The sequence below is a fragment of the Marmota marmota genome, unplaced genomic scaffold (genome assembly GCF_001458135.2).
Source record: "Marmota marmota marmota unplaced genomic scaffold, marMar, whole genome shotgun sequence".
In the NCBI taxonomy this organism is placed as follows: Eukaryota; Metazoa; Chordata; class Mammalia; order Rodentia; family Sciuridae; genus Marmota; species Marmota marmota.
In genome coordinates, this window is record NW_026000005.1 from 51047493 (window position 1) to 51062417 (window position 14925).

At 58.7% G+C, this 14925-nt stretch overlaps 1 protein-coding gene across 7 annotated transcripts in view; it reads left to right on the forward strand.

Annotated features, from left to right (window-relative positions):
• Mlph (melanophilin) overlaps nucleotides 1-13337 on the forward strand; it is a 47485-nt gene extending 34148 nt beyond the window's left edge. For 5 of the 7 annotated variants that reach the window (XM_048808801.1, XM_048808806.1, XM_048808807.1 and 2 more), the window contains 7 exons: nucleotides 2929-3114; nucleotides 3362-3499; nucleotides 4979-5071; nucleotides 5945-6022; nucleotides 6990-7041; nucleotides 8639-8739; nucleotides 10679-13337. In XM_048808801.1, the coding sequence (XP_048664758.1) occupies nucleotides 2929-3114; nucleotides 3362-3499; nucleotides 4979-5071; nucleotides 5945-6022; nucleotides 6990-7041; nucleotides 8639-8739; nucleotides 10679-10705 (675 nt within the window). In that variant the 3' untranslated portion in view covers nucleotides 10706-13337. The remainder of the gene's footprint in view (nucleotides 1-2928; nucleotides 3115-3361; nucleotides 3500-4978; nucleotides 5072-5944; nucleotides 6023-6989; nucleotides 7042-8638; nucleotides 8740-10678) is intronic. The other 2 variants (XM_048808804.1, XM_048808805.1) reach the window with 2 other exon arrangements.
• The last annotated feature ends 1588 nt before the right edge of the window (nucleotides 13338-14925 follow it).

The following is a 14925-nucleotide window of genomic DNA, read 5'->3' on the forward strand; positions in this document are numbered from 1 at the left end:
GAAAGCGGTGGGAAATGGTGGGGTGGGCGGGGTGGGGTGGGAGTGAGCGAGGGGAGGAAGGCACTCTGTCCGGACGGCCCTGCTACTGACGGGGTGTGTGAACCTGAGACCTAGAGAGAGCCACGACTTTGGGGAGCTGCTGGAGGCCGGGCCCTGGCTCCTGCCAGTGTGCACCCTTCTGGAGTGAGGCTCCCGTCAGGGAGGAGGAAATAAGCAACCCAACAGGGAACCGAGGGCCAGATGCCGAGGAGGCCAGAGAAAAGCAGAGCGAGGCCAGAGGGACTGGAGCAGGGTGCCATCCTGAGTGGAGTGTGGAGGCACCCCGCCAAGAGGTGGGGCTGCCCCCGGTCAGAGGAGGCTCGAGGCCACTGGGCGGCCATCGGCACAGAGTGCTCTGGCCAGAGAGCAGCCCGAGGCAAGGGGACTGGGATGGGGTGAGGCTGGGCAGAGAGGCCTCTTGGTCCATTTTCTGTTGCTCTCACAGCATACTCAAAACTGGTGATATAAAGAGATGTGTTCCCCCAGGTCCTGGGCTGGAGCACCCCAGAGCAAGGCGCTGGCACCTGGGCACGGCCTGCTCACCACCTCCCATCATGGCAGGTGGCTCACACAGCTGGGCAGAGAAACATGCTAGCTCAGGCTCTCTTCTCACAAAGCCACCAGTGCCACCTTGGGAGCCCCCATGACCTCTTCTGATCCCGATTCCCTCCCAGAGGCCCCACCTCCAACACCACCTGGGACTGAATTCCTAGGATGTAAGCTTTGGGGACACACGGAAGCCATCGCCGAGCAGACCACGAGAGCTGAGGTAAAGGACGGCTTGGACTCCAAGGCCATCTTCCAGCCTCTGCCTGTGACTCTGGAGAGAGGGGAGGTTTGGGCGCAGAAGAGCCAGCTGAGGGATCTCGCCAGGTCTGTGAACAGACTGGGGTGCCAGGTGGAGACAGGCAGGCCAGGTAGGAGGCTGGGATTAACAGGCAAGAGAAGGTGCAGTGGAACCCAGCAGGGCAGCGGATCCCTCATGCCAGGCAGCGGATCCCTCAGGCAGGCAGAGCCAACAGGAATGGGTGTTGGATGAGAACCAGGCGGGTCCAGGGCGACTCCCGGAGCTTCCGGCTGAGCAAACCTTAAAGGACGCAGTGGCCCTCTATGAAGACGGAGGCACGTTCCAGTCACCTCACTGAGTGTGGGGTCATGTTCACTGTCAGAGATCATTGAGACAATTTTGCCATTTTTGTACCTTTATCACATAACTCTGATACCTTCTTGGAACGGACACATGGACGGACCCCTCCCTGGAAAGCTCACACTCAGCAGCAGCAGAACCTGCCGTAGGCCCCCACTGCCCCGATGAGGCACCAGGGAAGCACACACTCCTTCACGCTCACGCACCAGCACTGCCTTTGTGTGACTAGGAGCAACGGGGCACAGAGGAGACGTTCCACAAATAGCCGTGAAGGGGTCCGCAGCCGGCGTGCAGAGAGCGCAGGCCCTGGGCTGGACCTCTTCTCTGCGAGTCCGCGGGCAAAGATACTCAGGACTCCAAGCCCCTGCCTCCCACCCACGGAAAAAGCTCGGATCCACCAAGTGAGCTCCAGGCAGCCCTGGGCAGGAGCACAGTCAGTGTTAGTTCTCCCTTCCAACCTCTTTATGGGCCAACTCCAGTTACAGTCCTAATGCCACTTATAAAAGTCAAGGCTGAAATGGCCAACGTTGAACAGCATTTCAGGCTGCAGAGAAGTAACTGAAGGCTAGAATCAGACTGGCCCACGGGTGCTTGGGTTAGCTCCGAGCTTCTCGCTGACCAACCCAGCATTCAGAGACATTCTGGATTCTAGAAATGTCGCCTAAGTTGAGGAAACAGGTTCCCTAGGCTGGCCAGCCTCCCTGCCTCTGAATTCAAGCAGGGTCCCTTGTGAAGGATGGGGCCTGCCCTGAAAGGACACCCCACTGCCAGGTCTCAAACCACAGCCCCCAGTCTCCTGAAACTCACAGCCCCACTGTCCGCGGCAGCCCCTGGGGAGTCTGGGCCTGTTTTCTACTGGGAGGTGACATGGGAGTGTGGCACAGCGCCTCCGCCTGTGCCTGGACCTCGCAGACTCACCATAATGGGAGACCTGAATGTTCTTGTGGGCAAGCAAGTCCAGGACAGAGCCCAGCGCCCCAGGATGAGGGCCCGGAGATTCACGGCCTGCGTGTCTCAGTCAACACTGGAGACAGGGAGAACCCTGGGCCTGGGTCCCTCCCCAGCCTCAGCCCCGCTGCAAGGTGTGAACAGCCCAGGGCTGTGGTGATGGTTAGTGGCTCAGCTCCAGGGCTGGGGGAAATGGCAGGCCTGGGCCCTTTTGGGAGGCAGAGGGGAAAGCTCCCATCTTGCCCGAGCAGGTCAGCCCCAAACAAGAAGGCAGTCCTGGCACAGCTCCACCAGGGAGCGCCTGCAGGACGCCGTGCAAGTGGGGTCCGCCAGACTCGAGGTCAAGCCGCTCATGAGGACCTCCAGGAGGCGCTGCGGGGGCCAGGTCGTCAGGCACAGGGAGGACGGTGGTGGTGGCTGCTGGGGCCGGGGGAGGGCGGGGGAGGGCTGCGGAGCTCGTGTTGATGGAGACAGTCTCAGGGAAGATTAGGGTCCGGTGGGCAGGTGACCGAGATGGCTGCACAGTGGTAGGAAGGTGTTGGTGACACAGAGCCATAGACTTAAAATGATTAAGATGGTAAATTTCATAAATGTTTTGACTCAATAAAAAAAAAAGCATTTAAGGGAAGGGAGGGAAGAGAAAATGGCAAGTCTTGAATGGCCATGGGTCACCGTGTCACCTCAGGCCTGGGGACAGGTTCCCTAGAGAAGGGACCTCAGCTCCAGCAGGGGCCTGGGCATGTTGGGCCAGCCCAGCTCCCAGGCCGCTGAGCGCCACTTGCCTGTTCCGTCAGGGTCTGGCTGCCGGAGCAGGCGCAGACGCCGACAGAGAGGAGGAGGCCCTGAGGAGGAAGCTGGAGGACCTGACCAGAAACATCAGTGACCAGGGCACCTCGTCCGAGGAGGAGCAGGTCAGGGAAGAAGAGACCCAGCTGGATGTGGCCACCCCCAGCAGGGCCCTCCCCAGGCCGGGCCCAGAGGTGAGGCCTCCCCAGCAGTCTCTGTAGAGTACAGCAGAGGCAGGAGCATGGTGGACAGTCCCTGCTGGCCAGTGGTGTGTGACTAAGCCATGGGCTCTCCCCAGGTCAGGCAGCCAACCATGGAGGGTCACCAAAGGCCCTTGATAAGAGCAGAATGGAGTGACCCATTCTGCACCCGGGGAGTTCAGAGAAAACAGGGTCCTGTGGTCCCTCCTGATGGAAGCCAGCCCAGCCCTTCTCTTCCTAGGTGTGCACAGCCACCGATGCCCAGGAAAAGGGCCCCGGGGGCCCCGTGCAGCCCAGCTGGACGACGGATGAGGAGCTGTCGGAGCTGGAGGACAGAGTGGCCATGACAGCTGCCCAAGTTCAGCATACTGAGAGTGAGGTAGTCCCACCTGCGGGGAGTGCAGCTCCCCAGACATACAGGGGCCAACCTGTGGGCTCGGAGACCCCGGCAGTCCACCCAGAGGCTACCGGAGACCCTGCCCACTGGGGAAGGCAGAATGAGGTCTCCCACCCACCCCTGTCCCTGGCCTAGGCCTGGGTGATGGGCAGGCCGGGCTTTCAGCCCCAGGGAACCATGTGGATGCCCACAGCTCCCTTCCTATACATGGGCTGGACACAAGCTGAGAAGTTAAGACAGCCAGGCGCAGGATGGGGCTCAGCCCAGGGCCACCTGGGGCTGAACTGTGGCTGCAGAGCTTGAGGTGAGGGGCATACCTGGTGTACAGGCCAAAGGCCAGAGCCATCACAAGAGCCCCCAGGGACAGCCCTGGGCAGGTGGGCACTGCCGTCCCCTCCCCCGGAGCCCTCCACCCAGACCTCAGGGACAGCCTGTGGCCCTGGCCCTTCAGCAAGCACCTGAGGAAGACAGGACGTCCCCCAGCACCAGTCACGGGGCAGGAACAGGGTGGGGTCAGGACTGGGGTTCATTAAGTCCCTCCTAGAATGTGGCAGGTGTGTGACAGGCCTGGGGACACAGCCAGCCGGGCCTTCGTGGAACCCGTGTCTTAGTGGGAGGACACAGAGCTACGAGGACATCAAGCAAGGCTGAGCCCACAGAGTGCCTGGAGCGGCGCTCTGAGTGGAGGCCAGGGAGGGACGCCCACAGGAGGCGGGAGTCCAGGCAGCGGGAACGGCGTGTGCCAGGGACGGCGTGTGCCAGGACCCAGCCGGGGTTGAGAGGGGCACGTTCAGGGATCAGCCCAAAAACCCAAACCAAAGCAGCGATGGGGGCAGGGAGGCAGGTCTGGAGGAAGGTGGACGTCAGAGGCCCGGAAGCCACAGAGCAGACTGCAGGGAGGGGCTGGGCGAAGCTCGGTGCCAGAGCACAAGGTCACTCTCACAAGGCCCTGGGTTTGACCCCACCCCTAAAAAGGAAAAGAGGCAAGAAAGTTAAACCTGGGGGGGACACTGGGGGCTCTGAATGGCGCAGGGTGACAGCTTGCTGTCTGTCAGAGGGAAGGCCCAAGAGGGCAGGGAGGTTCTAGAGGAGGCCCAGGAGGGCAGGGAGGTTCTAGAGGAGGCCCAGGAGGGCAGGGAGGTTCTAGTGTCAGGTCTGCATAAGCCAGAGCTGCCCGTACCCGAGTGTGCCCATGCCTGCGGGAGCCAGGCCTCCTGAAACACCCCCAGGAAATCCATAGAGCCTCTCCACCGGCCTGGGTGCCCCACAAGAGCACGCCTCCCATACCCATGAGGGGACCTCAGGCTGTGCGTTTGATTGGGCGCCAGTCTCCAGGGGAGGCCACTATGGTTGGTTCTACCTATGAGCTGGGGACAGCTGCTGTCTCTGACCGTGACTCTGGGAGGGGGCATCGCAGTGGTGCCTGTCTGGCCGCCTAGTCGTCTGTCTGCTCTTGTCCAGGTGTCAGACATCGAGGCCAGGATCGCAGCCCTGAGGGCCGCGGGGCTCACGGTGAAACCCTCGGGAAAGCCCCGGAGGAGGTCGAACCTGCCGGTGAGTGGAGGGTCCAGGCCTCCGGGGAGCCACAGTGCCGCCTCCTCCTTCAGCCAGTCTATGTCTAAACAGCCAGGCCCTGTGTTGGGCTCCAGCTGAGGCTGTTTTGCTATTTTCTGTTATTCTCCCTTATGCAGGGACCCCAGCAGCTTGGGAGGCTGAGGCAGGAGGATCACAGGTTCAAATCCAGTCTCAGCAAAAGCAAGATGCTAAGCAACTCAGAGAGACTCTGTCTCTAAATAAAATACAAAATAGGGCTGGGGATAGGGCTCAGTGGTCGAGTGCCCCTGAGTTCAATCCCCAGTTCCCCTGAAAAAAAAAAAAATAGAAGCCTAGATGATAAAACCTTGAGTTGGAGGGTTTGATGAATGGCCATTTTAAGATGGGTGGGGAGATGAGGGTGAAGGGACCTGCCCTCTATCAGGATCTGAACCCAGCACCCTCCTCCCAGCCCAGTTAGGAGGCTTCCTACAAAACTCTGCTGGGGAGGAAATTTGGCACAAGGATGAAAGATGCTTTTAAAGGAACTCCCAAGGGGGTTTCCAGGTCAATGCAGGATGCCCAGGGAACTTTGCAAGTTAATGTTTAAGTGCAAACATATCCCACGCAACTTGGGACACGCTTCTTACCGGGATCATTCACTGCTGATCTTGAATTGCGAGTTAGCTGGGCGTGCTGATTTTAATTACTAAGTCCAGCAGCACTCATCCCAGAAACATGGAGCAGTATGTGTGGGTCAGAAGTGCCCTCCCAACATTCTTGACCAAGCACAGAGAGCATCCAGCCTGCGTCCGACTGGCCGCCCCAACTCTTGCCCGTGGCCTGCTGCTCAGCGGGGCCGTAACAGCCTGAAGTTTCTTCCTTTCCCTTCAGATATTTCTTCCTCGAGTTGCTGGGAAACTTGGCAGGAGTCCAAAGGACCCGAGTGCAGACCCTGGGAACAAGGGCAAGGTGCGTCTCTGACCCCCACCCAGGCGGGACAGAGCAAGAGCTCAGGAACCGCTACAGAGTGTGGGGTGAGGGGCTCCTACGCACCCCGGGAACAGCTCCTCGGGCGGCTCCTCCCAGGCGCCCACGGGCAGGATTTGTGTAGGAGTATTTGTTGGGGACACCCAGTTGGGCAGTGGAGAAGAGGCCACAGAAGGGACAGAGTCCAGCCTTTGACATCGAGCAAACCCCATGTGGACTCTTTGGCTCAGTCCTTCAAGGAGCTTCGTGGACACAGAGGCCACCCCTGCAGGTATCCTGAGTGGGATAACAGGAGCCTTGGTCCCTCCGCACCCACCAGCCATGAGCCAGGGGTGCCCAGGGCAGCACACACCCAGGCACCCGTGCCCCTCCCTGCCCAGGCACTGAGGGTTCCAGCGGCCTCATGACCTTCTTCCTGAACACCCAGGAAATGTCCCCGGGATGTGGGGGCCTGGACCCTGGGGAAGGAGGCCATTGGGCTCTCTCTTCACTCATTAGGAAGGCTGGAGACTGAATTTCTTAGCACATTGTACAGAGGCAGCCCTCTGGAAAGAGGGAGAGAGGGTGTGGGTCCAGCAGCCATGGGGAGCTAGGAGATGTGTCAGGCACAGTTAAATATCCACAGCCCCACTTTACAGAGGAGGAGACTGAGGTTCACAGAGGTTGAGTCCAGGTCACATGGGGTAAGGTCACACTGAGATTTGAGCCCAGGTCCTTGGGGCTGGACCCTGTGCTCTTTCCACACACTGCTGAGAACTGAGTGTCTCCTGGAGTCGGGCATTCGGTGCTTGACATACAGGGACATGCTCTCTGATATGACAGAAGTTCAGAGACCGCCATGGCACAGAAGACAGCTTTCACAATCCAGAGGGCATTAAATCCCAAACTAGCTGGCAGAGTCCCTGCCCATCACACCTGGTGACGCCCACAGCCGCTCTCTTTCTTCCAGGTGACAGGGGCGCCCTGCCTTCCCAGGAGGGGCTATTCCCTCAGATCTCCAGGTAAGAGTGCCTCACCGTGGCCTACCGTGGCCTGGGACCGGCTCAGGGGAGGGAAGTGGCCAGTCGGGCTGGGTGTGCTTCTCTGAAACCTGTGGCACGGTCTTGCGCCCGATGCTGCTCTGCCACTCGGGCCCACTGCCCTGGTGTTCCAGGTGGTTGGAATCACTGCCGGGCGCTGGCGGAGGTGCCGTGGGTGGTGACAGAGCCTCTGGTGCTTCCGTGCGGGCGGCATTTGGCCCTCCTTGAACTCTCGTGGAGCCAAGGACATTAGCTTTGTCCTGGACGGATGGGGTGGGGCCTGGGGGTCCTCTGCGCCTGCCAGGCGTGTGCTCCATTCCCCTCAAAGCCTAGCCACAGCTCACAGAAGCAGGCGGCTCCCCGGGGGTTGGAGGCCACACTCAGCCACAGCCATGCTCCTCCCACACAGGGCTCCCCTGCTGCTGCCCAAAGTAGGACTGCCCAGCGCAGCCCTGTGGGGTCTGCCCACACTTGAGAGCCCAGCCAGCCTCCTGTGGGGCCGTGATACACTCTCCTTCACAGGGGACAGCGCTCCTGGAGTCCACAGGGCCCCTGAGAGCATGGCCTCCACGCCCCGCCCCTGCCCCACAGCACTGGCACATCTCCCGCATCCCACCCACGCCGTGGTCACATGGCCTCTGCACAGCTCCCTCTGTCTGAGCTCCTAGCACAGCTAGCTCATCCAGAGAGGGCCTGAGGCCCCCGGTCTCAGGGCCACCAGCCAGGGGGACTTTGGCAGGGAGGTGACTCCAAGGAGCTACCACTGGGGCCCCTGGAGTGCTGCAGGCTGACCTTCAAGGTGGGTGTCCAGCCTGTCCCATGGATGGACATCCAAATGGAGGCTCATGCTTGCCGCAAGAGAACAGGGACTCCCCTGGAGTCTCTCTGTGACTGGCTTTGTGAAGGGACAACCGTGGTCTGTTAAGGCCTCTCGTAGGGCCTCGTGGGTTCCAGAGCACCAGCCGTGCTGGGACACCAGCTCTAGGCAGGAGACAGAGAGGGCCTGATGTGGGCATGTCCCTGAACACGGCGTGCAGAAGAGATGCCCGCAGTTGGCTCTAGGGAGCCCTGTGTCCTGGCCTGCTCTGCTCCTCGTGGACACCTGCTCGGGTCAGCAGATGCCCCCCTGACATGCAGGAGTTCACGAGGCTGGCTCTGCCCCCCACCACAAAGCAAATGCTGACTGGGACTGAGGCCAGGGCTCAGCTCTACGCTGTGGCCCTGAGCAGAGACCCCTGCCCTGAGGTCAGAGTCCCAGGACCTCACAGGCCTGCTGCATGTCACAGATAAAAAAGGAAAGGAGGACCCAGGACCCAGCGCTGGGTTTTGTCCATACAAGCACTCCTGGGGCCACAGCCAGGTTGGGGTCAGTGCTGGCTCCAGAGCAGAGAAGGAACATCTCGACTGTTGATTTGCACAACTGCCAAAACGTTTCATTAAAAATATTTCACGCTGTGGAACTTCCCAGAAGGAGCTGTGTCCACTTTGGGTACTTTTAAATTTTCTCAGGTGGCAGAGCCCTTGTTCAGGGTGGGTTTGTGATTCACAAAATGCTTCCCCTTTTCTGTTTTCCCCAAAGGCAAGGACGATGAGTCTTTTGATCGGAAATCCACGTACCGCGGCTCTCTGACACAGAGAAACCCCAACGGGAGGAAAGGCACCGCCAACCACCTCTTCGCGGTAAGTTCTTCTCTCACTTTCTGAGGAGATTTAAAAGTCTTGTCAGATTTACACGTTGGTATGAAGTCTTCAGAGAGAGGGAAACTGATAAAATTCAAAACAGAGAGCAGGGTGCACACCTGTAATCCCAGCCACTCAGGAGGCTGAGGCAGGAGGATCCCAAGTTCAAGGTCAGCTTCAGCAACTTAGCAAGACCCTGTCTCAAAAAATAAAAAGGACTGGGGGTGCAGCTCTGCGGCAGAGCACCCCTGGGTTCAATCCCCAGTATTAAAAGAAGAGAACCAGAACAAAAGGTGAAATCTGCAAAAGGAAATTGGAGACATTTCTTAAAGATACAGTGTCCTGACGAGGAAGAAACGCTCAAACAGGCAGTGTCACGGAGTGACCACTGTGTCCCTGGGAGAGGGAGAGGGAGAGGGAGAAAGAAAGAGGGAGAGAAAGGGGCGGGCTCTGCTCCACGAAGGCCGGCTATGAGGTGGTGGGGACCCTCCTGGGGGACCCTTGGGCCCACCCAGTGCCACAGGTCTCCTCAATCAGGTGTGAGGTGTTGGGGTCGAAGGCTATTCCCAGAATTATGGGGTGTTCGCTTCCTGGGCTTCTCCTGAACCCCAGATGTGCACGTGTCAGGAAGAGGGCTCACCAGGTGACACCAAGGAACTCTCGAGAGTCAGGCTCAGGCCTTTAGAACCAGTTGCTCTCATGAGAACTGAGCAGGGCCCCAGGAACCCCCTTAATGACCTAAGGAGCTCCCACCAGGCCCCACCTCCTAAAGGTGCACCACCTCACCACTGCCCCATGGGACCATGCTCCAGTGTGTAAACCTGGGGACACATCAGGTCCGGGCCACAGCACCCCGGCTGCCCTCAGCTCCCCGCCCACGTCTCACCAGCTCAGCCTGCTGGCCACCACTCACCCCCCAACAGCCACTTCAACTTGACACCAGGTACAAGGGCTTGAGAGAGGGTCACCTGACCCCGGTCTTTCCAGAAGTGCCCAAGGGGACTGGGGAAGCAGCTCAAAGGCAGAGCCCTTGCCTAGTGATGCTCGAGGCCCTGGGTTCAGTCCCCAGCACCCTAGGAAGGAAGGGGAGAAGGAAGGGGAGGAGGAAGGAGCCATCCAGGGAAGACGGAGCTCCCCGTTGCTCTTCTTTCAAAAAGTTGCCTGGGAATTCTCAGAGCAGTTCTTGAAAATGAGGCTGAACCTGCCCGTGTCTGTTGGGGGAGGTGTCCTGCCTGAGAAGTCCTCTGCCTGCAGCCCCGTCCCTTCCCACAGCGGCCCATGGCAGGTGCTGTGCTCCATGGCTGGTCTCAGTGTGCCAGTCAGAGCTGCCCTGAGGCCAGCACGTGGCCTGGACTCAGAGTCTGCCCAGTGGGCATTTAGCTGAATGCCACCATTGTAGCTCCTACGCCTGCTCCATTCCTGACCAGTGTGTCCCAGAGGGGCTCAGGCGTGGCATGCCGCAGCCCGGGCTTCTCTCTGCTCCTCCAGAGAACTCTGCTCAGGCCTTTAGCTTGAGTTCTGCAGACTTCTGCATAAAATGCCACCAAGTGAGGTAACTTTCAGGGCATATTTCAAATCCCTTTCCCAAAGTGATGGCAGAAGGGGGACACAGGCAGAAACCACAGACAGCAGAGACGTGCCAAGCTGGCCAAGGGCAGCCTGATGAGGCAGGACGGTTATGACCCTCACTGTGTGAGCATGCTCATGTGTAGCATGAGTGTGTGTGTGCATACCCAGTGTGGGCACCTGCAGGCACGCCCAGGAATGTGCCCGTGCACATCCCTGAACGTCCGAGTCTGTGCACTGTATTCATGTTTCTCTGCACATGCCTGCGGACCTGTCACTTACCTGTGCGTGTGCCTGCGTGCTGCTGTGTGCATACTAGTGCCTGGGAGTCTGCGTACACACTCACGTGTGCATGTGTGTTTGTGCTCTTCAGAAACCTGTGATGGCCCACCAGCCCTGACAGGAAGGGCCCTGGGCCCAGGACAGAGCAGCAAGGCAAGCCCATTGGGCCTCCACACAGCCGCTGTGTCCTCCACGGGCTCTGGGCTTCCCGCTGTACACAGTCCCACCCGCAGAGAGAAATGAGAAGAAACATAGGTCAAGGCGGCTTCTGACCTGTGATTCACAGCAGAGAGGATGTGACTGTCCTCCAGGACAAGGCCGTCAACCTGGAAGAACACCCGGAAGCCCTTTTCCACACAACCCTGTCCGTTTCCCTCTTGGCTTATGGTACTGCTTTCATGAACGGAGCAGGGGACAGGCCATCCAGTGAGGGCCACGGCCAGACGTGTGTTCCTGAGTGCATGGGAGCAAGGGCAGAGGGCACGTGTCTGCACGGGTGCCTGGAAACAGGCGTCAGGATAAGTGACCGAATGCCACCCACTGAATGTCGCGGTGTCCCCCACCCACAGGCCCGTCTGCAGTTCCCTGTGGTCCACAGACAGAAGCCATTAGACTGCTCGCCACAGAATGCTGTCCTGAAGTTGCTGCCCTCAGGCATCACCCTGGGGCTTTGGGGGACTTCCCTTTATAGACAACTCACCCTTCAAACCCAGCTTCCTACTCACAACGTGAGCCTTGTCAGTTTTCTCAAGAACTCAGATTTCAGCAACATCTACATCAGAAATGGCCTGTGCTAACAGTGTCCCTTGCACCTGGCCATTCCACCACTACAGCTGGCCAGGGTCAGGTGCCCAGTTTCTTTGTCCCCATCAGGTGGTACAGCACCCTTCTAGGGGCCCAGAAGAACCCTATGTTTAGGACACACATGAGCCAAAGCCATGAACACCGGTTTCCTCCAGAAACAAGGGTGCTCGGTCCACTCAGAAACATGCTCATGGAGCCCACGTCCACTTGCTGTGGCCACCATGACAGAGCACCTCATGCTGGGCAGAGTATAATCAGTTGTTCTCTAGGTCAGGAGGCCGGAAGTCCCGCCACAGTGTGAGCGGGGTTGGCTCCCCCCCCCAAGTTCTCAGCATAATCGGTTCTGGCTTCTTCCGACTTCTGGGGGTCCCAGCTGGGCCGCAGCCCTCAGCCTCACCTCCACCCTCACGCCCCCTTTTCCTGTGTCTGTCTGTCCACCCCCTTCTTATAAGGCCACCAGTCCTGGGGTGTAGGGCCCACCTTAATCCAGTATGCCTTCCTTAACGAGTTACATTTGCAAAGACCCTATTTCCACATAAGGTCATATCCTGAGGTCCCACGTGAACACCAACTGGAGGGGGTGACCTCTGCAGGGCACCATTATTGCCACACATGTACCACAAGGAGGGCGAAAGCTCAAAGATCTCAAGGCTGAGCACCGCGCTGGGAGGAGAACCTGAAGAACGGGGCCGGGGCCCCTCCCGGAGCCCCTCCAACCTGGGGCTTTGCATTGCAAGGAACCCAGGTGAAATAGTGGGTGGAGGCACAGAGCTTCCTCCAGCCTCTGGAAGCTCAGGGGCCTGGCCATGCCCTCACACGCCCTCCACCCTCGCTGTGCCCTCTCTTTCCCTCTTGACTGGCAGCCACTCCTCAGACGCAGCAGGTGCCCCCGGCTCTTCGGTCCCAGCTCTCGGCGAGTGCCCCAGCCCTGCAGCCACAGCCCCCTGTTCCAGACACCCTAGAGAATGCACAGGGCCAGCTTCGTCCTTGGTGTGGCCAACCTAGAGGTGGCTGATGCCAGATGAGGGGACTCTGCTGGGCCCAGCAGGGGCAGCAGGCTGTGTCGGCCTACTTGGGTGTTCTGATGACCCCACACTTAGTTCTGCTCTTCTCCCATTTCACAAAAGGGGTTTCAGAAGCAGAACTATGGGCCCTCCGTGGGGCATGAGGTCCTGCCAGGTAGTACACACACCTGTTACGAAGAACTTGCCAGCAAGAGATGCGCCCAGGGGCCATATCCAGCTCTCAGTCCTGCCACGCCACTCCCTTGTACACTGCCCCTGAGACCAGAGGCCACAGTACTGGTGCAACGTCTCCCTGGTCCATGGCACAGGAAGCTCGCCCACCCCTAACGGAGGTGCAATGAAACCTTAAAGGTGGTGGGAGAGTCACCCAAACCAGCCAAGGAAGGAGCTGCAGGGGCTCTGGAGGGTCTGTCCTCTGCAAGGCCGCCTTGCCCTCTGGCCCCACAGTCCTGCCCCCAGGGCTCCTCTCTTGCCTCCCGCATTCCTCCTCTGGGTCCTTCACAGATCCTCTCCCTCTGTCCCCGTCCTCTCCTCACCTGCGTCCAGGATGTCCAAGTCCATGGCCGAGACCTCAGTAAAGAGCTTTAGACCCACAGAGTGGCCCACAGCTGTCCCTCAGGCCCCAAACACCTGACCTCAACTGGGGCATCATGACCGTGTCCCCCAAGCTCCCTCAGCCCCCTGGCTCTGGGTCCAGAAACCCCCGACCCAGGACCTCACCACCCTCCCATCCCCTCCCTTCTGCCCCAAGCCCTGCCTGTGTGTCTCCCTGTGGGGACTTCCTGCCTCCCCTCAGAGTCCCTCAGAGGGCAGCTCTGCTCCTGTGTAAGGCTGGGGAAACCTGGATCCCAAAACAGAAATTGTGAGGAAGGAAAGTTAAAGGCAGCAAACATATTCTAAATAAAATATCAGTGAGTGAAACCCAATGGTGTATTTAAAACCTTAACAAGTAGTCATTCCAGGAGAGTCAGGAGTTTTTAATGTCAGGAAAAAATCTATTATTGTAGTAACAAACTAAATGAGAAAACCACGAAGTCCACTTCAGTCAATAGGGAAAAGATGCGATTACAAACAGCAAATTATGACGAAGCGTGTTTTGTTCCCAGGTGCCCACAGCTCTGGGAGGGCGGTGGGGTCATACCTCCTCCAGGAGGGAACTCACATGCACAGGTTCAAGTTCATATGCACAACTCAAGATGCCTAGATGAAATCCTGACCAGGCCATGCTGGACCAAGAGTACTCGGCCCTCCCTGCCCCAGATCCATGGCCCAGGTACAGAGGTGGGGGAAGAGCTTGCCCCTCCAGACTGCGTTCAAAGCCCTTGTGGGATCACTTCTCCAAGAAGCTGGGTGCAGCCTGAGATGGCTTGGCCAGGCTTGTGGCCCTGGGGCTCTGGGCAGCTACAAAGAGCAGTCACAGCTCACACCTGGCCTTTGTTCTGTGCCACTGGCTGCCTCCCAAAGCAGCAAGGTGCCACAACTCAGTGCAACTAATCTGCTGTGCTGAACGGAGGATTCATACTCACACCTGCACACACTCACACACACTCTCACACCTGCACACACTCACATACACTCTCACACCTGCACACTCACTCTCACACCTGCACATACACCTGTACACACTCTCACACCTGCACACACTCACGTACACTCACACCTGCACACACTCACTCTCACACCTGCACACACACCTGCACACACACACTCTCACACCTGCACACACTCACTCTCACACCTGCACACACACCTGTACACACTCTCACACCTGCACACACACACTCTCACACCTGCACACACTCACACCTGTACACACTCTCACACCTGCACACACTCACACACACACACCTGTACACACTCTCACACCTGCATACACTCTCACACCTGCACACACTCACTCTCACACCTGCACACACTCACACTCCCAGGGTGATGTTCGAGTCTCACTCCAGCTCCTGAAGTCTCGGTCTCCATTGCCCCAGGTGGCCCTCAGGCTGGCACACACCCATGGGGACCACCTACCTTCAAGACAGGTCCACACTCTACCACACGATTCCCACCCAGGAATTCAGGTGGAATTTCTCAGAAGTGGAGCCCAGGCATTAGGAAAGTTTTTAACGCTTCCCTGTGACTCCAATCTGCAGGGGAACACTGTGACCCACCTGATCCTTCCAGAGTCCCTTACCCCACCCAGTCCTTACCAGATCTCTCAGGGAGCCCACCAGCCAGAAACCCCCGTGACCTGGAATAGACAGCCAGGTCTGGAAGAAGGAGAAGGCGGGTTCCCAGAGGGCGCCATGTTGCCCCAGAGCTGTCCCTAGAAGTGTGAAGGAGGCCCAGACAGTGGCCCATCAATCACCCGCCGCACAGACCCAAGAGGGGCAACCTGATGCGTCTCCTCCAGCTCAGCTCCCTCAAGAAGACGGGATTCAGTTGCACTCAAAAGACCTTTAACGTAATCTACAATTACTCAGAACACGATGATTTAGTTCTAAGGCCCACATTAAAT